Source organism: Schistocerca nitens, chromosome 8 (assembly GCF_023898315.1).
Source record: "Schistocerca nitens isolate TAMUIC-IGC-003100 chromosome 8, iqSchNite1.1, whole genome shotgun sequence".
NCBI lineage: Eukaryota > Metazoa > Arthropoda > Insecta > Orthoptera > Acrididae > Schistocerca > Schistocerca nitens.
The window spans coordinates 25,786,769-25,812,019 of record NC_064621.1 but is presented as its reverse complement, the minus strand read 5'-3'; the positions used below and the strand labels follow the sequence as shown (position 1 = coordinate 25,812,019).

At 44.0% G+C, this 25,251-nt stretch overlaps 1 protein-coding gene across 1 annotated transcript in view; it reads right to left on the bottom strand.

Annotated features, from left to right (window-relative positions):
• Positions 1-1,550: 1,550 nt before the first annotated feature.
• Positions 1,551-25,251, bottom strand: part of LOC126198860 (myrosinase 1-like) — a 61,326-nt gene continuing 37,625 nt past the window's right edge. Inside the window, exons 6-11 of the mRNA XM_049935455.1 lie at positions 21,102-21,196; positions 17,537-17,684; positions 14,174-14,289; positions 10,833-10,967; positions 10,631-10,737; positions 1,551-1,955 (exon numbers count right to left, since the gene is read on the bottom strand). Coding sequence (XP_049791412.1) covers positions 1,829-1,955; positions 10,631-10,737; positions 10,833-10,967; positions 14,174-14,289; positions 17,537-17,684; positions 21,102-21,196 — 728 coding nt within the window. The 3' untranslated portion in view covers positions 1,551-1,828. The remainder of the gene's footprint in view (positions 1,956-10,630; positions 10,738-10,832; positions 10,968-14,173; positions 14,290-17,536; positions 17,685-21,101; positions 21,197-25,251) is intronic.

The window sequence follows — 25,251 nt, the reverse complement described above, 5'->3', positions numbered from 1 at the left end:
ATTACTCAAGTGTGCAACGTTTGGAAGATGTAAATTAACCCCGAAAAATTCAACGCTACCATGTTCACTATCAGGAGGAGACTTCCCAATCTTCAGTTCTTTCTAGACGGGTGGGATCTCCTCTGGTGTGCATCGGTAAAATATTTAGGCCTCAAAATTAATCACAAACTAGTTTGGAGTTTACACTTTAGCGGTGCATGCAATAGGGGTTTGCGCAGGCTTCATCAGTTATACCCACTGCTCAAGGGCAATGGGTTGACAATCACCGCGAAACTGTTAATTTGAAAGACCATAGTACTTCTTACTCTATTGAATGGCCGTGAGTTCTAAGACACAGCTGCTGATACTCCCTGGACAAACTAAGAGTGTTTCAAAACAAAGCACTTAGAACCATTGCAGATACACCTTAGTTCGTTCCCAACATGTACATACACCTAGGTACAAACATGCTATTCATCATATCTATCATATAAAAATACACGCAATACTCTACAACAAAACACTCACATTACCATTTCATCTCATCTCATCATTATGTGACGACAGTTACCGGACTTATGCGCTTTATGCAGGATAACACAACTAACTTGTTGAAGTCAGGCTGTTTGTTAAACATCCAAGTCAAAGTCAGAATGTTTCCTTTCGTTCGATACATATTCAAGAATTAATTGTTTTTTAAAGTCTGTCGGAGCAGGATGTTTAAATATAATAAATGTTTTCAAGTATTTTGTACCTGACTGTGTTTTCTTGTGCGGTCTTGGGCAGGTACATTAAAGTGCAAGGGACATGACTCACAATGCCAAGTTTGTGTACGCCATAGATTATTAACAGCAGTAGGAAGAAGAAGTGACGTTTGTCGAATACGAAAATTCGGGATGCTCGAGTAGTAGAAGAAAAAAAAAACTATAAGTAATGAAACTGAAAAACGGAGACATCGATTGAAGAGGCGTAAAAGAAGACTTCAGGAAAACGGGTCTATTTGTGTCAAATACTAACGTAGATTTGAGGAAGGCTTTGTTCAATGTGCACCTCTCTGGCACAGCATTGTGTAGACACGTGCGTGGCAAATACGGATAAGAAGAAAGAGGAAATACAATTACTGAAGCGCCATAGCGGTATTTTGAAATTTAAGTTTATAGGTTACGTTGGCCATGTGTAACTTTCAGGTGACCAAACTCTATGACTGTTGTTCACTGTTGCAAGTCGACATTGCTCCAGTCATCACTGTCAATCTACTTGACGTAGATTGGCAAACAATCAAAAAGTCATGCGAGCACCTATTGTGGCCCGTTCACGCTCCCTAATTGAGCGACACTGAGGAACCCCTATGGCCAATAGTGGAGCAGAAAAATTTGATGACTTTCATTGCTCAGTTCCTCTAGACACAGTTAATGAGTAGAATCTACCATTTACTAGACGTTTTGAGACAATTTAATCATGTTCTAATATATCAGTTATTTCCATCTACAAATCTGCGTAACAGAATAACAACGATTTAGGAGTACACTTCTACCTACATCTCTGTTAACAAGGAGAATAAGTACAAACGATTTATTTTTATAAATTTATTTATTGAAACTGACTTTATAATAAATTATTTCAGCCATTCAGTAGTTTCTGAGGTTACATATGGCTTAAAACCTACTTCACTTATAGATACATCTATGAACTTTTTCTACCGAAAGTACGGATCTGGTAGCTCTCTGCTTCCGTAGACTTCTGGTATTGACGCTGGTTTTGTAATCAGTTACCTCAGACATTCAGAAGTTCCTGAAATAACATACAACATGTAACTTATTTCTCTGACAGACTCATCTATGAGCTCTTCCTACCGAAAGTATTGCTGTGGCAGCTCTCTGCTCCCGTAGACTTCTGCTATGAAGCCGGCCGATTCCTTGGGCGTTCTCGTTAGGTTTGGGCTGCTGAAATCCACCTCGTACAGACCAAACTTTGCCCTGTGTAAAAATTTTATTACATTACGTGAGATGCGTTGTTGGTACTTGACACACAGACACAGACACACACACACACACACACACACAGATCATCAATCATACAGTTGGTACATAAAGCTAGGTACATGCCTTGTAAAATCATTCTAGTTGGTAGGCTGACAGCACTTTTTTATTGTACAATATGTTAACATTTCATTTCCTTCTGTTTACGAAACGAGGGCGAGACAATGACTATTTAAATCATCTGTGTCTGGGTCAATGTTTATGTCAATCTTTTAACGTTTTTTCATCAACGTATTTTCTACAGGATCAATACGTACAGAGTTGATGGATATATGTTTTTGTAAAAGGCTATTTCAGTTTTACATTCTGTTAAGCATGAATATGAGGTTACGGTGGAGTTCTCAACATAGATACATACACCTGTGGATATCAGAATAATTAATAATGCATTCGTTTGAGGTTACAGCTGAGCCTTCAACATAGGTGGCGGTACCCCTGTCGATGTCAAAATGATCAACATTGATTGACCTACCTTTGCCAGATCGCACCCCATGTACTCACATACATTTAGTGAAAAAGGTATTGTGCAATGGATAATTAACGACACGGGATGGCATTAGCAAACGTGAGACCTGCGTGCTGTAACACAGACAAGATAAAAAACAGTGTTCATCTAACTACGAAATGAAGCAGTGGTCTTTATTTATCTCAGTTTATTATATTCCCTGTTGACATACACAAATAAATTATTACTGGATTAGCAATGCAGAGAATGAGGAAACTATCAACTGTTAATATAGCAGCAATAGCAGCAGCAGCACTCCGTCTTCAGGCCACAAGACTCAGTTTCTACAGTTTCTAACTCACAATTCAACAAGAACTGATATTTTGATCAGACAGAATGGGCATATTATAAGCGAGACGGAACAGTTCAAGTTCCTCAGCGTTCGGATAGATAGTAAGCTATTGTGGAAAGCCCATGTTCAGAAACTAAATGCTGCTTTATTTACCATTAGAACAGTATCTGAAATAAGTGACAGTTCAACACGAAAAGTAGTCTACTTCGCATGTCCGACCGCCGTGTCATCCTCAGCTGAGGATGCGGATAGGAGGGGCGTGTGGTCAGCACACCGCTCTGCCGGTCGTTATGATGGTATTCTTGACCGGAGCCGCTACTGTTCGGTCGGGTAGCTCCTCAGTTGGCATCACGAGGCTGAGTGCACCCCGAAAAATGGCAACAGTGCATGGCGGCCCATATGGTCATCCATACAAGTGCCAGCCACACGTAACAGCGCTTAACTTCGGTGATCTGACGGGAAACGATGTATCCACGGTCGTGAAGCTGTTGCCTAACTGTTAACATCGATCATTATAAATATAACACGTGAATACCTTGGCAAAGATTCGGTAATTCAGATGAATGGGACGAAGCTAGAATCTACACATGACCTTTCAACATTTATATCTGTGATGATTTCACAGTGGTTGCCTGTATTGTCCAAAAGAATGAAATCATTACACACACAACTATCATTTCAGACTGAATCGTAATGAGGTTGCGGACACTCACGGAAGTATTGGGTTCTGAAATGTGCCTTCCCGTAAGAGCAAGCCGATAAATGCATGAGAATTGTAGCACCCTCCTCACCAAAGCTGCAAGCTATCACCAGACAGTGAAGTTGAAGTGATCTGCTGCAGACTGTGACACATCAGCTGAAGTTCTTCAAGAACCAAAGTGAAGTTTTCCTTCTGTCGATAACTACGATGAAGTGTCTTGTGCTCTCTCCTGAGGACTGTGCAGAAGTCTGTCCTCTACTGCTCTCTGGCCTGACTCTTTTATGTGAGTCTACACAATTTCAGAGAACCAATGCCAAAAGCTTTGCAAAGTGTTGGCCAATCAGCAAGTCTCGCCTCCATGCTATAGATTGTTATTTATTGCTATAGATTCTTGTTTACCAGTCGGTACACAACCTGGCTTTGAACTCTGAAATAATTATGTGTTTCTCTCCCACTCTCCAGTCTGTTCGATACTCTTGCCAGTGCAGTTTTCTGCACTTCTCAAAAACTTTCGACTTGGTTTGTCCCGCAATGCAATTTGTTTAGATTAACCAATGAGCAGGCCTCTTCCAATTTTATAAGACAAGGTTTATCCACCTCATCTAAGGTGGTAACAGAGAGGTGGCCAAAGGAGATCAGAATTTACATTCACAAAGCAGGCCAGCCGTATCTGACGGTATGGAAAGATGTTTTCTATCTCTATCTCTATCTCCACATTGCGTTCCTGGAAAGTGGGGCCTTTGAAATCTGTGTGCCCCGGACGCTCTGGTTGGTAAAACTCGTGACTTTCTTCTGAGGTGTTCGTCACGCCACGTTAAGTATTTCTATGACAGCGACGTTGGACCCACGTCGCACAGAGCGCAAAGTAGTGTGTGACACCGGCAGGAAGACGTGTCGTCGTCGCCAGCCCCGGGCAGTAGCGAGGCCCGGCGCCCCGTGCCTGCTTCCTCACAGCCGCTGTGGTCTACACAGGCCGCTGAAAAGGCAGCCCTCAGCCCTTAGGCGGTCGTTCCGACACTGGCTCACTGGCCTGGACATCCAGCTTGGCTAATCGTGCACTGAACTGAACCACAGAAAAATTCATGCAAAACCACCAAAAAAAAAAAAAAAGAATTAACGTAGAATTAACTGGCTTCATTTGGCAATCAGACGTTACTCATTACAGCTGTTAATTATTTTAATGAAAAGACGGGAATTAAACTCAGATACAAGGGCTATCCACAAACTAACAGACGTTTTGAAATAAAAAAGTTAACAATGTTGAAGAACCAAATTGAGGCGCTTAGCGTATCTTGGCACAAATTTTTCAATACCGTCACTGTGGAAATCTGCCCCCTGCGATTGCTGTCACCGGTATATACGAGCATACAGTTCAGCGTCAGTATCGAAGTGTTGTGTAGAGAGCAACACCTCCATTGCTTGAAAGCAGTCGTAGTCGCTCAGTGGCAAATCCGGGCTGTGTGCTGGATCATCAAACGCCTCCCATCCAAAATCCTGACGGAGCACGCGAGTACGATTGGCCGTTTGTGGATGCCCGTTGTCGTGAAGAAAGAAACAAAACTTTTACGCTAAGCCGCACGGGGTACCCGCGAAGTCTCAGGAGCCTTGTCACGGTTCTCGCAGCTTCCCCGTCGGAGATTCGAATCCTCTCTCGGGCATGGGTGTGTGTGTTGTCCTTAGCGTAACTTAGTTTAGATTAGGTTAAGTAGTGTGTAAGCCTAGGGAGCGATGACCTCAGCGGTTTGGTCCCATAGGACCTTACCACAAATTTCCTTTTACACAAAGTTTTCCCGTACACTTATTTTGTATCGCCAGCCTGAACTTTGTCAGTGTTTGAAAATACCCCTCTGAATTAACTGTTCGGCCACATTCAAGGAAATCAAGGAGAATCCCAAAACACAGTAGCCTTGATATTTCTTGTTAATAGCGTTTGCAAACTCTTCCTTGGTGCTTTAAAGAATTTCTGTGTCCCCATTCCATCGATTGCCTTTTTGTTTCGCATTTGATATGCTTCACCCAAGTCTCGACCCCAGTTACGGTACTATCGATAACTTTATTACTGTTTTCCTCGTAATCTTGAGGAAGGTCAGTGCTGTAGCCAGTCTCAGTTCAAAAGTTCAAATGTGTGTGAAATCTTATAGGACTTAACAGCTAAGGTCATCAGCCCCTAAGCTTACACACTACTTCACCTAAATTATCCTAAGGACAAACACACACATCCATGCCCGAGGGAGGACTCGAACCCTCGCCGGGACCAGCCGCACAGTCCATGACTGCAGCGCCTTAGACCTCTCGGCCAGTCTCAGTTTTCTGTGGCCTTGGCAATCTACCTAAATTAAAAATTGCAGTAACCACGTTTCTGCACCAGAGTTTCATGCTAAACTCCGCAAAATTTGGGAAAAATGTTGCGAAAGTTCTATAACCGTGAAACGACGATTTTTCACTAATTTTGTGTTGATTTTCATCACCAGTTTGTCAGCCACAGGGCTAGGCCTACCACTGCGACCTTCATCGTGGACACTGGTATGGCCATTTTTAAACTCAGTATACCATTTCCTCACTCGGCTTTCAGTCGTTATTCCTTTTCCGTACCCATCACAAAGGTCGCGATAAATTTCAATTGGTCTACAGTTTTTGCCGACGAAAACCTAATCACAGAACACACGTCACAATTGGCGGGCTTTTCTATTACAGCACACATTTTAGCATCTCACAGAAAGCAAAATAGAAGACACAGGCCAAACGTTACGACCACTGGATACGTACTGAGTGTAGGAACGTTATGGAACGAAGATGGTGCCTGTAGCTCCACCCACCGTCACGACAGATCAAGACGTCTGTTGCCTTCTGGATAGCCCTCGTATTACTGATTATCAGTCAAATTAAGACTGGCATTTGAGACGCACCAGTCCGCCAATAGACTGCCACGTGTCATTTGCTGTCAATCTCTGAACTAGTTTAATGTTTTGTTTAGTTCTAAGTGAACAATAATACATTTATTTTTGACATTTTTTTCTGATAGCTGCGCACTGTCAGAAATTACAGTTGATGCTTTCCGATGACCCGTGCTAATCCCGCCTGGAGAACGGTACAAATTCCTCCAGTGTCCGTCAATTATTCTCCATTATGCGTGTATGAAGAGATTAACGGTCGAATAGCAGACCTGTGCATCTATCCAGAAAGGGAGGATTTGCTGCACCAAGTGTCTGTGTGGTACGTGATGCTGTTTGAAATCTGACACCACTGATAAATTTTAGGGTATGGTGGGTGACAAATGCAGGTTTCGGCTAGCATAATCAGTCATTCTGAGATTTATACCAGTTGCACTTTGTTTCAGGTTGCCCATTATGCTTCGACTAAGCTAAACTAGTTCGTAGAATTCTCACAGAAATGCAGACGAGTAATACAAAACGGAAACCAGAGTGTGGAGCGTAATGGTTACACACTGAACTGGGTGATCGAATCCTCACTTGGCCTTCCAGGTTTAGCTATACCTACGGTTTCCCTAAATCTCTCCAGACAAACGCAAGAATGTTCAGATAAATGGGATTGCAGCAGGCTGACGTCTTCGGCAACCACAGACGTTTCGATAGGTGCACCTACTGTAGTTTCTGCGGCACAATGCAACGACAGAGCACTGTGCAAGGAAATTGCAGGTGACATGATGAACAACAAACACACACGCACACACACTCACGCACTATAAACAGTTTTGTCACAATGCAACAAAAATGACCAATGTCACAAGTTATCGATAGTGAATATCAGTAACCAAGGGGTGACGTAGCATTAATGCATTAATTCCGTCCCTCTGTCTAGAGAGAGAGTAGGAATCTACGGAGAATTTAAGTAAAAACCTCCAAGTACGAAGGAAAGCAACAGAAACTCTCGCCTTATGCGGACCGGCATTCTCTTACTGAAATGTAAGCCCAAGATGGCTTGCCATCAAGGGCTACAAAAAAGAGCGTAAAATATCATCGACGTACCGCTGTGCTGCAAGGGTGCCGCAGAAGACAACCGAAGGGGTCCCGCCGTGAAAAGAAGTGGCAGCCCGAGCGACCACTGCTGGTTGTCGGGCTGTCTGTGGCGGGCGACAGCCAGGTCGGTGTCCCACCGCTGTCTCAGGCCTCCAGACACGTCTTCGTTGGTTATCGGGGCTCATTTCGCAGCAGGACTCATCTCTAAAGGCAATTCCAGCCCAGGCAGTGAGATTGGAGGCCGAAGACGTGGCTGGAGCCGCAGACAGCGGTGGGATACCGACCTCACTGCCGCCCCTGCAAGCGGGAGTGACGGTGCGGGGTGTTCTGTTCGTAGCAGAACCCCTTTCGTTGTCAGCCACGGCACCCGTACAGCACAGCGCTACATCGACGACATTCTACGCCCCGTTTTGTAGCCCTTCATCACAAGCCATCCTGGGCTGACACTGCAGCAAGATAATGCCTGCCCGCAAACGGCAAGACTATCTACTGCTCGTCTTCGTGCTCGCCAAACCCTAGCTTGGCCAGGAAGGTCATTGGCTCTGTTGTGGACTAGGGAAATCTCACTGTCGCTGAAAAAATTGATACAGATCTTTTGGTAGGACGAATGCATGGGTTCTAGGGCAGCACATACACAATGAAAGTAACACAGAGTATCAAATAGCAAAATATATTACTCAGCTTTGGTAACGTTCGTTACAGCTGTTGTAGAATGGGGGTTTAGCGTATCTGTCCTGCGTTGACTACAGTTCCGTGAACACAACCTAAATTATGTTCTCTGGACTAAAGTCGGAAGAAAACTTATCGTCTGTCTCGATGTACTGTACTATTGGAAGAACAGTTCCAAATTAATGGTAGTTAAATATGTAGGCAAGCGGTGTCTGTCCATGCGTCACAATTCTAATGACTTTTCTGTTTCTGCTGAAGACCAACCACTATCTATCTATCGGCCACTGTTTCTATCCCATTCGACTGCTTGAAGACACGACGAAAGTTCTGCAGGAACTCCATAGCAAGTGTCGGACTGACTTCCAACTTGCAGCTGACAACTTCCGCTCTTGCACGATTGCTTAAGCCCACCTCTCTCTTCCTGGAGGCGCTGCCGCTCCACTGTGCGTGATTCTCGCTGGCAGTTTGATTGATTTGCGCGCAGCTACGTTCCTAGGTACGAGTACGTGCACGGTACAAACCGTTGCAAATTCTTCCTGTGTGCTACTTCACATGATCTCTCCCTGTTTCAGAACGTTTGGAGCATGTGGCGAAATAAATAAAAAACATTTTTTTTTTTTAAATGAGGAAAAATTATGGATATGGAACTGTAACTTTAGAATTTTTTAAAGGCGTTTTTACGGATTGTATTGATCGGCTTGAATGCGGACAAATACAGTGCTGCGTGAAATATGCCTGTAATATAATTTACCATTCCGATTAATTACATTTTGAATTCTACGTCATTGTTGATTTAATCAGAGTTCTCACCTTAGACGTAGAATTAGTCCTTCTGCCACAATATCAATTCATTAGTCGCCATCGATGTTATTCTCTTTGTTGACCGTGCGTACCATCATGAGTCGGCATCGGTTCACTTCACGAAGACGGTGGAAACCAAGGAATACAATGCTACGTCGCTTTAAATAATTTTCTTAACACTTCGATACTTTTCACTATTTATTTTTTATTCGCAAGACAATAAGACTTGCTCTGCTCGTCGCACAAACCATAATTACTAACAAGATGGCTGCCTTTCCGCACACACCAAAAAGTACGTCCATGCTCCACAAGGCAACAATCGAAAGTGTCTCTTAGCTCCTTCTTGGAGTATGAAACAAAAGAGAATCCAATGTCAACATTACAAGGATTATAATCTACATGCCTCTCAATTTAATCTTTGGCGCAGCCTTTCAGGTATTGTATGTCTCTGCGTCGGAATGTGTCATTACAAGCATTATGGGCAGGGCCCCGCAAGCAGTTCGAGATTTTGACGCTCTAACGCGCCAGTTTGACACAATCTGGCATAATATCCCTCAGCAGGACATCCAGCAATTCTGTCAATCTATGCCAAGCCGAATAACTCCTTGCACAGGGACCAGAGGTGGACAAAGCGTTATAAACTTTCTCAGTTTGTGAAGCTCTTCCTCTTGAATAAACCATCCAATTTTTCTCAAACTGCACTCATTTGTTTTGTCTGTACATGTACATAGTACCCACCGTTTTCAGTCCCATTCGGAAGACATCTTTTTTTTTTCCTTTTTTTTTTTTCTTAGAGTGGAACAGCTGGAACTGCTAGCTGCGTAAGATAAAAAGGCTGTGGACTTTGGTACCGCCTCGTTATTGTCATCACTGTCCCGATTGATGGTTAGTCGATAGTGCAATGCATGTCTTTCGCTACAACTGACAGTGACTTCGAGGTGGGAAAGCTCAGATGACAAACTTTCAGGGTGTCAGATGACATGGGCCCTACGAGGCAAGGTACGAAATACCCCTCACGCTGACACAGTTGTCGGAAACTATCAACCGGAAGATACAAATCAGTGTGAGTTGGCTTCCTATACACGGCACGTCCCGAGGTGACATCAACCTTCCTAAACATCAAGGAAGGCTACGTTTCTTGACACTAATAAATAAATACTTGACTGTACTACGTTTGAAGACACTATTAGAAAAATACGGAAATCCTAATGCTTTTAGGACCAAACTATACTGTCAAATAAAGAATTCTGAAATGTGATCTCATTTCCTCGATTTATTAATTTTGTCATTGTAGAGTTAGGCACAATACGTCCATGATGGGAGGAGGACAGAAATGTGATCACACGTGCCACTTCTCTCGTTACTTCCCATGGGCCATTATTTAATGTGTAGACAGTTTTATTTCTCAAAGAGAAGGACAGCTTTCTCCTACAATTCAGATGGTCCCACCAACACACTAAAAATACTAACTGCTATCAGTGGCTGTATGCTGAAGTTGTAAACAGAATGATATGCCTTACTATTTGTTCCCAAATTAGTGAAAGAAGTATTTCATTTCAATTGTATAACTTTTCATAACAGAAAATGTTTTCGCATTTCAGACCACCGGTCAATCATAACTTATTAGAGGACAGTGTCTGATGAACAAACATTTCCAGGATTACTCACCTGGTTCCCAAACTCCATTCCACGTTGTCCATAAGAGTCCACGTCGTGTACCCAATCACTGGAACTCGGTCAACGTTCACTGCTTCCAGAAGAGCTCCCAGAAAACCCTACAGGTAAAAAATATAGTCCTTATAACTGAAATGAGCTCGCAGACGTCAAAACCGATGTCGGACTGCAACACAGGGCAGTGAGTGTTACGTACGATATAGTAGTCGATCCTGTCAGTGTCGTTCCGTCCTCCTGAATTCCTCAGACCATTCTCTGTTACAAAAATCGGATATCCAGGATACTCGCTAGCAATCCAGTTCAGTAAACTTCGGAATCCCCAAGGAACTGCCTGAAAGAAAAGGAAGACGTTTCTTGTAATTATCACTTTTCCACTAATACTTTCTTTTTAAGACAGGTAGGAATGTTATGAACGTTCACTCTTTCATCAGCTGTCCCCAGCGCTCGCTCTGTTCGTAGCGTTCTCTCTCCCTCTCTTTCTTTCTCTCTATGCCCAGATCTCTCTTTCTCTCTCTCTCTCTCTCTCATTCTCTCTCTCACACACACATACACACACACACACACACACACACACAAAAAAAGCCTCCTCATAAATCCAAGGCAACCATAAAATCATCATCCACCACAGTTCCTTTCTAGGTATCCGCCAATTCATATGACCTTCCAGATCCATAGACAATAGCGAACTCAGAAGACAAAACGCCTTGGCGTGCAATAAAAACTAGGGCTGAATGCAGCCAATTTTTAGAGCTCCTTCCCTCAATTGGTAGAAACGGAATCCTTATACATGAAATGTCTTCGCAGTTACGAATACGAACAACCATCAGTTGCACGAGGGAATGAATGACGACCCGAACACAAAACCGGATTTCCCACCTTATCCGCGCGGTCGCCTTAAGCGCTTTGGCTACCCGTGCTCGACTCGCGGCCAGACCCAAACTTCCGTACATCGTCATTCCTGTGTCACAACTTGCGCTCTGACACGCATTATGTGGTTCTCGAGCAGGACAGGCATTTCAATTGAAGTCGCTGCCTGGTGTGGCCGGATAAATATGATATTACAGTGCCTGTGTTGTTAAGAGCGATCCAGTGTTTGTTCCGACACGCATGCATGCATGTTCGAAGAACAGGCACTGTGGCGACTGTAGCCGTTACGAAATACATGAAATGTACACTACTGGCCATTAAAACCAAGAAGATGACGTGCTACAGACGCGAAATTTAGCCGACAGGAAGAAGATGCTGTGATATGCAAATGATTAGATTTTCAGAGTATTCACACAAGGTTGGCGCCGGTGGCGTGCTGACACGAGTGAAGTTTCCAACCGATTTCTCATACACAAACAGTAGTTGACCGGCGTTGCCTGTTGAAATGTTGTTGCCATGCCTCGTGTAAGTAGGAGAAATGCGTACCATCACGTTTAGGAACTTTGATAAAGGACGGATTGTACCTTATCGCGATTGCGGTTAATCGTACCGCGACATTGCTGCTCGCGTTGATCGAGATCCAATGACTGTTAGCAGAATATGGAATCAGTGGGTTCAGGAGGGTAATACGGAGCGCCGTGCTGGATCCCAGCGGCTTCGTATCACTGGCAGTCGAGATGACAGGCATCTTATCCGCATGGCTGCAACGGATCGTGCAGCCACGTCTCGATCCCTCAGTCAACACATGGGGACGTTTGCAAGACAACAACTATCTGCACGAACAGTTCGACGACGTTTGCAGCAACATGGACTATCAGCTCGGAGACCACGGCTGCGGTTACTCTTGACGCTGCATCACTGACAGGAGCACCTGCGATGGTGTACTCAACGACGAACCTGGGTACCCGAATGGCAAAACGTCATTTTTTCTAATGAATCCAGATTCTTTTTACAGTATCATGATGATCGCGTCCGTGTTTGGTGACATCGCGGTGAACGCACATTGGAAGCGTGTATTCGTCATCGCCATACTGGCGTATCACCCGGCGTGATGGTATGGGGTGCCATTGGTTACACATCTCGGTCACCTATTGTTCGCACTGACGGCACTTTGAACAGTGGACGTTACATTTCAGATGTGTTACGACCCGTGGCTCTACCCTTCATTCGATCCCTGCGAAACCCTACATTTCAGCAGGATAATGGACGACCGCATGTTGCAGGTCCTGTACGGGCCTTTCTGGATACAGAAAATGTTCGACTGTTGCCCTGGCCAGCACATTCTCCAGATCTCTCACCAACTGAAAACGTATGGTCAATGATGGCTGAGCAACTGGCTCGTCACAATACGCCAGTCACTACTCTTGGTGAACTGTGGTATCGTGTTGAAGCTGCATGGGCAGCTGTACCTGTACACGCTATCCAAGCTCTGTTTGACTCAATGCCCAGGCGTATCAAGGCCGTTATTACGGCCAGAGGTGGTTGTTCTGGGTACTGATTTCTCAGGATCTATGCACCCAAATTGCGTGAAAATGTAATCACTTGTCAGTTCTAGTATAATATATTTGTCCAATGAATACCCGTTTATCATCTGCATTTATTCTTGGTGTAGCAGTTTTAATGGCCAGCAGTGTATTCTCAACTATGAGCTGTGCTTGAATACGTGCATACATGCGCGTCCGAAGGAATATTGCATCGTTCTTCTTAACAACACACGCACTGCAATATCACATTTATCCACTCATACCAGGCAGCAACTTCTAATTAAAATTTCCTCCCTTGCACGGGAATTACATAGCGTGCGTACTAGTGCAGGTTGTGACACAGGAACGACGACATTTGGAAGCCTAGGGCTGGCCAACAGTGTCTCACGGGTGTCCAAAGCGGCTAAGGCGACCCCTCGCGTAAAGCGGGATACCCAGGTTCGAGTCCCGGTCTGGCACAAACTTTCACTTTCGTCATTCCCTTATACAGCTCATGGATACTCGTATTCGCAACTGCAAAAACATTTCATACCGGTTGTAGTCGGTGCAGTGTCTATTCCTTACAACACAGGCGCTGAAATGTGGAATCCTTAGGTGAACTTTGCTGTCCGTCTAGTAAGACCGTTTTTCTCAGGAACCGGGTAGACGTATGAAGTTGAAATTTATGACAAATGTTAACGTCTAACGGGCCCATGACGATTAAAATATTTAATCATCTAAATCAATGCAGCCTAAAGATACGGAAATTTATGTCACATATTTCGATACTCGCAAACTCACTCAGCAAAATCTATAGGATAATTTTCGTAGACCTACAATCATGAAATGTGGCTGGAAGCAAGGTTTCGCAGTAAAATGAAGTATATCACCGCATTCATTTTGGAATGAACTAGGGTGAATTAACTTGGATGCTAAAGGGTGGGAGGGTAATGGTTCTCAATGGAACTGAAGGACCATTTGAAAGTTTTGGAGCTGAATGAAACTCATTTGGGTGTGTGCAATAAATCTCTGCTGTCACAGTTCATTGTTTTCTGGTTATGTGTGACATTTTGGTGAACATTTCGGCCGTTTCAGCAAACTCACTGTTGTCACTTTTACACAAATGATGGTAACGGTAACAGCTTACCTCATTATATGAAGTGATGACGCCGGAATCACGGGTTTTGGATGGCGATATACCAGTAACTCCAGAAGTCACGAAGTCTGTGGAGTAGTGATTCAGTCCAATAAAGTCTGCTGATCCTGCAAGAGAGTTATTTGTTGTAACTTTCCTGATATGGGTCACACAACTTTATAATGTAACAGGAAGAGACAGGAATAAATCACAGATTTACATCTCTGTACTCGACACATATCCAAAGAATGATCCCTCCTTCTGATGTTGATGCAGAACTTGCTGTTTACGTAGCATGCTATTTACCACTCGATCACTAACAGTTCGAGTGGAGGACTGGTTCCTTATACCACCACAGCCTACAGTGTTGCCAGCTTGTGCTGATGGCCGAACCTGCCATTTTGAGGGTGAACAAGCTTTTTGTCACCTTAAGTTGGGCTGTTCCAGTCGGGGGGAAGTCAGGCGCCCAAAGCCACAGGTTGGCAGCGGTGGGCAAACAGCTGATGCTTAGGCAGTCAGATAGGCCGTTGGCTCTGTAGAGCACTTAGGAAGCGTGCGAGAGCAAGGGTGGCAAAATGGTTCGCACTTGTGCAGAATGTGTGCAGTAGGGCAATATGGCCCATCCGCTCCTGCCCATGGATGAGATAATGGACGTCCGGGAGCGCCTTGTGGGGTAAAATTGGAACAGAATGTCTCATTCGTGTGAGACAGCGTTGTCAGGATCTGATAGAATTTGAAACAGGCGTCATTGTGGGTTTCCATTTGGACACCGAATAGTGGAATATCCAGATTTGTAGGGCATTCGAATATGACTGTGGCTCACTTTTTGGACTGCATGGGAATATGAGGGCAGGTGTATTCGCCATCAAGCTTCTAGTCGTCCACGTCTACCCACCACATAGTAGTATCTCCATATTGTGTACCAAGGACATTGTAGCCTCTTCCCGTCTGTACCTGCTATCCGAGAAAAACTAATGGAGCTGTTGCAACATTCTGTGTCATTCCGTACCATTGGTTGGAGACTAGCAGCAGACAGACGAGGCAATTTCCAGCCTGTGCGTAGGCTGCCGTTAACACCACAACTGTATTTGGAGTGGCGCTGTGACCGGAGACCATGGTCGGCTGATGAATGGACTCGCACTGTGTTCATCCATCAGCTGCGGTCCTGCACTACCATGTATTGGGGCAACGTGAGGAGAGGTCCCAATCTTCAATTGTTTTTTAGAGCCACTGCGGTGTCACCCCTAGTATCAAGGTACGGCAAGCCATCAGGTATGACTTCAAGTCACAACTGGTAGTGGCTGAGGGATTACTAGAACACAACGGTGCGTCGCGGACATCCTCCATCCTCACATGTTTTCTCTCAAGTGATAGTATCGTTGTGGCATTTTCAACGGACAATGGCACAGGTCTCTATGAACCGTGCCATGCAGAGGTACTTCTGTGACCAGCAAGATGCCCACATCATTCTCGATAGAACACGTGTGGGACCCGGACGTCTACCACACTCTATCCAGAGTCCCTGTATCCAGGATATTGAGGATCACTTACAACAACTGTGTGCCAACTTGTCTCAAGAGAGAGTATAAAGGCTTTATGACAGCTTGCTCAACCTATGCGGTGCATGCATCCGTGCCAGAGGGGTGCAGCGTCACGCTCACAACTGTGCTCATACTGCCTACTTGTCTTCGAATTTGACTCGATTTTGTAGTCACTGAAATAACATGACATGCCGGGTGATTCATCATTTCGTTTCCTCCTCCCCTTTTCGATGCTTCACTTTTTGGTTAGAGATTTTAGCTTTGTTTGGACACATGTTTAAGAACTTTTTGACAGAGGAACCACATTAGGTACTAGAATACTCCTATACTATAAAAAATCTTAAAAATGTATGAAAAGAAATTGTCACCTGCGGTAATTACCATTTAGATTTTTGTTCCTGCAACCACTGAAATCAACATATTTTTGGTCAGTTAATATTTGATCTCTCCACAGTAACATCAAAGCCCTTTTCCTGGATGTAACACTGTTTTATTGCATTGACTGCTGAATCGGTTTTTGTGCTGTACGAGGACTAATTTTAATTAAAATCAAGTCGCCCCTTCGTGATACTGCACTTTTTACTGAATTTGGCGTGTAAACGTATTGCACAGATTCCATAGCTGTGTGACGACCTTTGCCAGAATTTTACCATTCCACAGGGATTATAATGCAAAGTGAGGTACTGCTTTTACACAGTTGATTCAGACATCAGCAAGTTGGAACCATGAGTATCGTTGGCTAAAAATATTAGAATGGTACGAATTGTTTCTAACCTACTTTAAATATTCTGTTCTTATTATACAACTGCTAACTGTCAGCTGCTTTTCTACATAACTGCTTCTACAATCATCATCTACAATAAGGCAGTTGTCACATTGAGGAACGTGTTCTTCAGAAACCTCGTTGTAGAATTCTGCCGCCTGTGAACTAGGGCATGCTATGACAGTCTCCTTTAACTCGTCTTCGCGTTCCAGCAGAGGATCAGAAGTTAGTTTTTCATCTTTGGTAACAGCTGAAAATCATTGTGTGCGAAATCGTGTCCTTACGGAAGGATGAGCAGATTATTCTCAGTTCGGACTGTTAAGCAACGTTTGTGTCGTGCGGCCGTGTGGGGCTTACCGTTAATGCTCACAATTTCGGAATTTATTGCAGTGCCTCTTTCCATAAAATCTATAAGCAGTTGTCCCTCTCAGTCCCAAAAAAAGCTGTCATCAGTATTTGTGCAGCACTCTAAAGGCTTTCGTCGCGAGTTAGTCAAGCTCCACTCCATGGATTGGTATTTTGTCTCCACGTTGCAACCTATGTTTCATCACCTGTCACAGTGTGTCTGGAGAATTTGTCTCCTTCTGCATTGCACCGCATCAGAAACTTTGATGTGTCTCCCATGCTCCTCGTATTCCGGGCATCATCCACAGACTTTAGGACCCATTGTACAAAAAAATTTTAATAACCGAGCTTATCCGTCACAATATCGTCCAACACGGTCCGTGATGTCTGAGGGAAACTATGGGTATGGTCACAGAAATTTGAAGATGAGTTGGTAAAGGAGAGTGTCAAACCATGGTTAGCTCACAGGAGGCAGAATTCTACAACGAGGCCACTGAAAAACTCCTTCCTCGATATGGGAAGTGCCTTAATGAACAACGTAATTGCCGAGAAAAACAGCTGACAATTGTAGCTTTATGTTGCATATAATGAAATATCTGTCCATGTACTGGCGTTTTTCTTAAATAAATTAATGGAACTTACATTCCGTATAGCCCTAGTAGTAGGCCTAAGACTTTAGAAGCTGGCAGAGTCTCGTGTAAGAGTAGAATCTGCTGAGGCACTCACCCCTGATGTAGTCGACCTCTTCCCGTGTGAAGGACGGCAGCCTGGACCTGGGTCTCCCCTCTGCTGCGCTGTTGGCGTCCACCCTCTCTCTCACCACAGCCGGGTAGTCCCCTTCCGCACTGTAGATGGGGTGAGCATAAATGCCCATCTGCAATACAGAGTAGACCAGCATCCTTCTCTGGCAGTCACTACATTCAGGTTTGGGCAAAATACGAGTAAAAGCGGCTCGGAGAATATTTCATTCACCATAATCTCTTTGTTCTTTCCGTCCACAAATGTCGACCTTCGATCATCGTTTCTTCACAGATACGCGCATTTTTTTCGCTTATACAACGATTGTCTACAAGTGGGCACCTTCCTGTTCTTAATATTAACACTAGAATGCAGCGTCTTGCAAGCCATTGCGTGTTCGTTTAGAGTTAGTCGTATGCTGAAAATGGCTTCTTCAACGAACTAGAAATATTTATAAGTAATTACTATGCCGAAATACTAAACTGATAATCCGTGTTTTTGTCGAAAGCTCTCCAACTATTCTAGATGGTGAGAATTAGTTCACATTTGGATAAATTTAATTCGCCACTGTGAAATAGCACACTTCCTGCGAGTCCTCGTACATGGACCTTGGTCATATTACAGATAAGAGAAAAAGAAATCAGATGTTCCACAACCAATGATGAAGAAACTCTATAACGAAAACATGGGAGATGTTCGTCTTTGTGACACATTTCTGTCATATTATAGATGTTACAATCGCACATAAAAATGGCCGGTATGGGTTTTTAGTCATTTTATAGACTCTGTGATTGCCAGTTGTCGGGTCAGGTACCACAGTTAATCAGATAGCAAAGCAGAAAAGACTGTCAGTGACTGACTACAAAACACATGTAGGCAAAGTTAAATTTAATTACAAATATGTCAGGCTCGTTACTGCGAAAAGAGGACATTCTTGTACGGTGAATTTCTCTGACAGTGAAGACGTAAATGATGTAGAAAATCTAAATAGCGAAAATGAGCTGTTTTGCAACCAGTTACTGAAGTAAGGTTTGAGAAAGCTAAGCATCTCACGGAATTTCTAGACGCAAAGAGTGTTTCAGAATGCAGGAAACGCAGACAAGACAAGAGCCACGTGCAAAAAGTATGAAATGTATTTATGTATTGTGGAAAGTAATTGTTTTGTAGCTAATACTAAAAAGTAAAGATATTTTTTTACTGGCAGTAGCAAATTATTACTTTCCAGAAACTATTGTAAGATTCTTATTTCTTTGCATTCATGAAGTTATTTCAGCGCATCAACAAAATCTTGTATTGGAAATCACATATTTCGAAAATGTTAACGTTATCAAACCTATTCTCAGTGTATATTAGCATATGCAGTTGACTGTTTTAAATAGGATAAAAATTTTGCTGTAAAAAGAAGAGAAAATACAAAGCAGAGGGTAGTGGGTTTTACTGCAAATGAGACTGAAAATCCAAACACGTGGACTTCCATTTATACAGGGTGGTCCTCAACTATATGTCAAAAATGTAACGGCACGTAGAGGGTATCGAAACAAACACATGTGTGCGGTAATTCTACTTTAACCCGGTAGAGAGCGCTGATGATGGTGGCGTGTAAAAGCGTTTCGCTTGCTGGATTCACAATTTCCCGCACGGATCTTGAGCAGCATGCATCGGTTGACCAATGCATACCTGGCCGACATACACTTCATGTATGCGGCTGCACAAGGGAATGGATTAGCTGCTCAAAGGATGTTCAGGGAGCGATTCCAGAATGGGAATCATCCGGATCGCCGAACATACGAGCGTCTTCATAGGAAGTTGCCCACGAGTAGATTGTTTTGCGCTTCCAGGCGTGGAACTGGCATTGGAAGATATCGCAAAACTCCTGCAGTGAAAGAAAACGTGCAAAACACAGTAGAATATAAGCCATCGACAAGCTCGAGACCTGTAGGACGTGCGCTTCGTGTGAGCCATCAAAAAGTCTTTACATAAAGACGAAATGCATCCGTAACATTGCCATTTACAGAGAGTGCAAGCAAGGACCCCTGACGGTTACCTTCCACATCTCAACTTTGCTCGTTGGTACCTACAGCAGACTGCAGTCAACGAAACCTTCCCTGCAGATGTTTTATTTACTGATGAGGCTACCTTTACGCGATAAGGCAATTGAACATCCATAATTCTCACCTGTGGGCACATGGTAACCGAAATAGCATAATAGTACACACACCTACCAAGAAAAGTTTGCCCGCATCTCGTGGTCGTGCGGTAGCGTTCTCGCTTCCCGCGCCCGGGTTCCCGGGTTCGATTCCCGGCGGGGTCAGGGATTTTCTCTGCCTCGTGATGGCTGGGTGTTGTGTGATGTCCATAGGTTATTTAGGTTTAAGTAGTTCTAAGTTCTAGGGGACTGATGACCATAGCTGTTAAGTCCCATAGTGCTCAGAGCCATTTTAAAGGAAAAAAAAAAAAAGTTTTTCGTTAATGTTTGGACAGGCATTGTGCACAATAACTCAGTAGTGCCGTACACTCTACCTACTCGTTTAACAGGCTACAGTTACATCTTCCTACAGGAGGTCTTACTTTAACTTCTGGGCGATGTTCCTCTACCTGTTTGCAGACGAATGTGGTTCCAGCACGATGGAGCCCCAGCTCAGTCTAAACGTCAACAATTAGCAGTTCGCTGTGTACGGGCAGCTGCGGATAGGACACTTCAGTTTCCTGGTCATCGCGTTCTCCCATTTAACGTGCGTGGATTTTTTCTTGTGGGGTCGTATGAAAAGACTGGTGTACGAGAGTCCCTTCACATCTGAAGAAGGTCCCGTCGCCCGCGTGCCTGTTGCTGCTGTCGACATGCCTGACGCCTCTTCTGACTGAATTTTGCGCCGTCGCTGTGAATCGTGCATTGCTGTTGGTAGCCGCTCTTTCGAGCGCCTGTTGTAAACTATTGATATATTTCTGATGTCATTTGTCTTTACATGCCTTTTCAGTTTCCTGTGTTTCATACTGCTCTAAAAGCTAGAGCTGTGTCATTACCGCACACACCTTCCTATACGAAATCTGCTTATTTACGCCTTTACATTTTTGACATATAGTTTAGGACCACCCCGTAAATTAGTGAATCATCAAAAACATATTGATACTGCATTTGTATCATGCTTGTGAATTGGTTTGTTGGAAAACACGAAAAGAAAAATTTCCTGTGAATTTTTTTTTACTCTCAGGGGTTAAGAGGTTAAGATAAGCAACATAACTTACATTTCCTGCCCTTGATACGGATGATGTTAGTTGGGTTGCCTGTCTTAAAGTGCATGCAATATTTTCCTGGCCAATTTCACTCTAGCCACCCTGTATAAACTCTGAACGGCTAAACTTGTAAGAAATAATTTTCTCTGCTCTCACAAACTATGAACTAGTTAGTTCAAAATAACACGACTTCTCAAAATATTACATTTCAGGCTTAACAGAGTACACATTTGAGTACTCTCGGACGTAATTACAGCTTCAGCAGAAGGCTTTTACAGGCTGTATCGATGAAACTTCTGGACGTCAGAGTTATTGTACGCACCTGGAACTGACGGGCTCTGTCGCTAGCTTCTGCATCTTCTGTCGAATTAGTTGCTGGCTCAAGACCTTCAATATTCAGTGTGATACCCACACTACCTGTAAAATATATGTGTAACATTAAGGTCAGTTCATGTGCAATTACACAAGAAGGGTAAGAAAACAGACCCACAAAATTCCAGATCAATACCCTTAACAACGGTTTGCTGAAGAACTATTAATCACGTTTCCTTGAAGGAGAAAAGCTTTTGTCCACGAACCAGTTCGGATTTAGAAAGCATCGCTCATGCGAGACTCAGCTTCGTCTTTTCTCATTCGGTACATCCCGAACCACGGATGAGGGCAATGGCAAATTCTGTATTCCTAGATTTTCGTGAAGGGTCTGACACAGTGTCCCACTAGAGACCGTTAATGAAGGTCTTAGCATACGGAATTGGTTCCCAGATATGTGATTGGCTCGACGACTTCTTAAGTAATCGAACCCAAATCGTTGTCCTGGGGAATGAGTGTTCATTAGAGACAAGGATCTCGCGGGAGTGCTCCATAGAAGTGTTCTCTGTATACATAAATCATCGGACGTAGGGTGAGCAGCAATCTGCGACTGTTTGCTGATGACGCTGTAGTTTACGAAAAAGTATTGTCTTTCAGTGACTTAGGAGGATACAAGCTGACTTAGAATTTTAATTTGGTGTGACGAATGGCAGCTTCCTCTAAATGTAGGAAAATGTAAGGCAATGCAAATGAGTAACAAAAGCAAGCCGGTAATGTTCCAGTACAATATTGGTGAAGAAATCCTTGACACAGCGACAACGATTAGATATCTAGGCATCACTTTGCAAAACGACATGAAGTGGAACAAGCGCCTAAGGTCGATAATAGGAAAGGCGAATGGCGGACTTAGATTTATTGGGAGAATTTTAGGGAGGTGTGGCTCGTTTTATGAAGGAGATCGCATATAAAACACGAGTGCAACCCGTCCTTGAGTACTGCTTGAGTGTTTAGGATCCCTACCAAATCGGATTAAAGGAAGACACTGAAATATTCAAAGCTATGCTGCTAGATTTGTTGCCTGTATGTTTGATCAGCACATGAGTATTACGGAGTTGTCGCGTGATCTGAAATGGAAATTCCCGGAGAGAATTAGAGAACCGGCATCTGAAGCTGACTGCCGAACGATTCTACCGCCACCAACATACGTTGCGCGTTAAGGATCACGAAAATAACATACGAGAAATTAGGAGTTATACGGAGGCGTATAGACAGTCGTTTTCTCCTCGCTCTATGTGCAAGTGGAACAGGGAAGGAAATGACTAGTGACGACAAAGAGAACCCTCTGTACGGTGGCTGGCGGAATATCTATGTAGATTAGATGTAGATGTACAAACAACGTTACTTTTGCGAAACACTGTTCATGGGGTTTAAACCGCCATTTTTGGCTGATTGCAAAACAACTCTACTGTCTGCCTCGAACATACATTTCACGTAAGGAAGGCGAAGACAAGGTAAGAGAAATCTATCTATCGCAGGCATATGAAAAATCTTTTGTCTCTCGATCGATCTGCGAGTCGAACAGGGAACAGAAATACTAGAAGTGGCGAGAGATGCCTTCCGCTATACCGTATAGTGGCTTGCAGAGTATGTTATGTAGATATACGGAGAAACGTAAATGCTTAACAAAATGTGAGTGAATAGCAACAACATTTTGAATTCACTTGAGAGCTAACTTACAAAAAAAGTTCCTTTTGTACAGAGAGTTATTCTGTTCTACAAAGTATGAAGTATTTAACTTGAAAACTGAGTGGTATTACGAGAGTCATTCTGAAAATGAGGAACGTTTTTATCTTACGATCTGTGCAGTTCTCCTCCATCACTGCGACCCTGCTAGAGACGATCATTAACCGTTGGCGCCAGTGTTGTACAGCCGGAGGTCAGCAAAATTAGTGTTGCAGGATAGCTATTTCTGCCTCCAGAGGGTGCGTAGCTTTGGAATGGGATCTCCAGTACTGCGGCGAGCGCAGAGTCAAGAATGAGCACTCACCAACATTATCTCTATTCACTTTTCCATGCAGGAGGTCGACAGCTGCGACGCACCTACCGTCCGCAGCTAACAGACAGCGACTGGTGACGGCGGCGCCCTATCTAGCGCAAGTCGCGTGTCAGCCTCACAGTGCAGTGAGGCTCTGTGGCTGGGCTGGTGTACACTGTAGCACGTGGCCCGTGGCGGCTGACAGAAACGTGCAGGCGCCCCGAGTAGAACCGAGGACCCTTGGAGACTGAGTGTCGAGAGAAGGCACCCACTGGCAGGTCTCGGGCTGGTAGATCCAGTCCGAAATCCAGAACCACACAAGGGGTAGCTGACGGCCTGTAGGCCACTGTCTTTGCCTAGTTGACGATGATGATTGGGCTGTAGTCGCTTAGCCACACACTCGGTCGATGACACGCACGGAAATTCTCCGGTCGAATGTACAGCGCCGAAGGGACGCTATAACCTGCTGAGCTGGCATCATGAACACTGATGAGCCATAACGTTACGACCACAGGCCACAGCCAGCGTGAACGCCTCATGGTGGTGGTTCGCGCACGTGACGCAGGAGGAAAGAATAGAAGCAGAACAGAAAAGAATGGATAGTCATTGCAGGAAAGATACGGGCCGCAAATTCAAAAATCCACTGATATAAATGGTTTTGATGAAGGGAACATTGTTGTGCCGCTGCTGCTGGAAATGAGAATCACTTAAACGTCCAATCTGGTCGGCTTTTCGCCTACCACTGTCGTGAGCACCTGTGGAAAGTAACTGAAGTTTGGTGAAATAACGAGAAAGCTATATGGTTTTGGACGCCCCTTCTCGTCACAAAACGTAGCAGTCGGAGGACAGCCCGCTATGTAATCCGTGATAGGCAGCGATCTGTGGCAGATCTGATGACAGAGGACAATGCTGGTGCAGCAAAACTGTTTCGGAGCACACAATTCAAACGCCATTGTTGAACATGGAGCACCACAGGACGCGGTCTCTACGTGTTCCCGTGTCGACCCATCGACGTCTATTACGATTGCAGTGGCCACAGCATCGCTGAGCTTTCGCGGTGGATCGATAGAGACGTGTCGCCTGGTCCAATGAATCGCATTTCTTGCTACACCAGGCAGATGGTGCCCTCGTCCAGGCGAATGGCTGCTTGTAACATGCACCGTGCCACAGATGCAGGCAGGTGAGGGCGGATTTCGCTGTGGGGTCGCGCTGACTTCGGATTCCACGGGATCTCTGGTGCTAATCCAGGGCTCCGTGACACCAGTGAGCTACACGAACATTTGGAAGGACAAACAGCATTGGTCGTATTTTTTTTTGTTTTATCAACCGCAAAATCGATTTTCGGTCACTTAGTGACCATCCTCAGTGCTATAATATACAATTAAAATTGGTAGGCACTGGTGTCAACAAGCTTAGAGCGGTCACATAAACTTAATGTTTATGAGCCAGCCGCTCAGGCGAACATATATTTTTCTCGTGTATCCGTATTATAATAATTTCTCTGTGTAAGTTTCGGGGGCAAAGAAATATAACAAAATGATCTAAAGAGACGACAAGATACACTCTTTTGTTAATTTTTTAGTCGTCTTCCTTCTTCTCTTATCTTGGTTGAGTGTAGACGGACATCTTGCGAGTGCTGGCAAATGTAAACATATTTGTACTAATTAAGCAGATAATATATTGATTTAATGTTATCGTTCACGTTTAATCTGTAAGAGGTGATCCTGATTTCATGTCCGCCTTCTTTTGAATTAACCTGCATTCAACAATCGCAGCGGCCGATGCAGCCAACGACGCCATTACGTGGCGATATTAACTTATAAGAATTAGCGGAAGCGAAAAACTCGCCCGCTATTAACATAATATACATTTTTCTCCACAGCCACCCGACGTTGCAGAAAATACGTAGCTGTAAGATTCTTATTTTCAGTAAAACAGCCGTGAGCCAGAGCCAGGACTCCGACTACAGTGCAATGGTTAACGGAGGTAAGAAAAAATACTCTCGCGCGTGTGTGGGCCGCAATTGTAATTAATAACTAAAGATTTTTTGCTTTATAGTGAACTGACAAGCCGAGGAAATTAATATGAAAAGTTTATTCCATTGTTCAACTTATATGTTCCTGTTTTA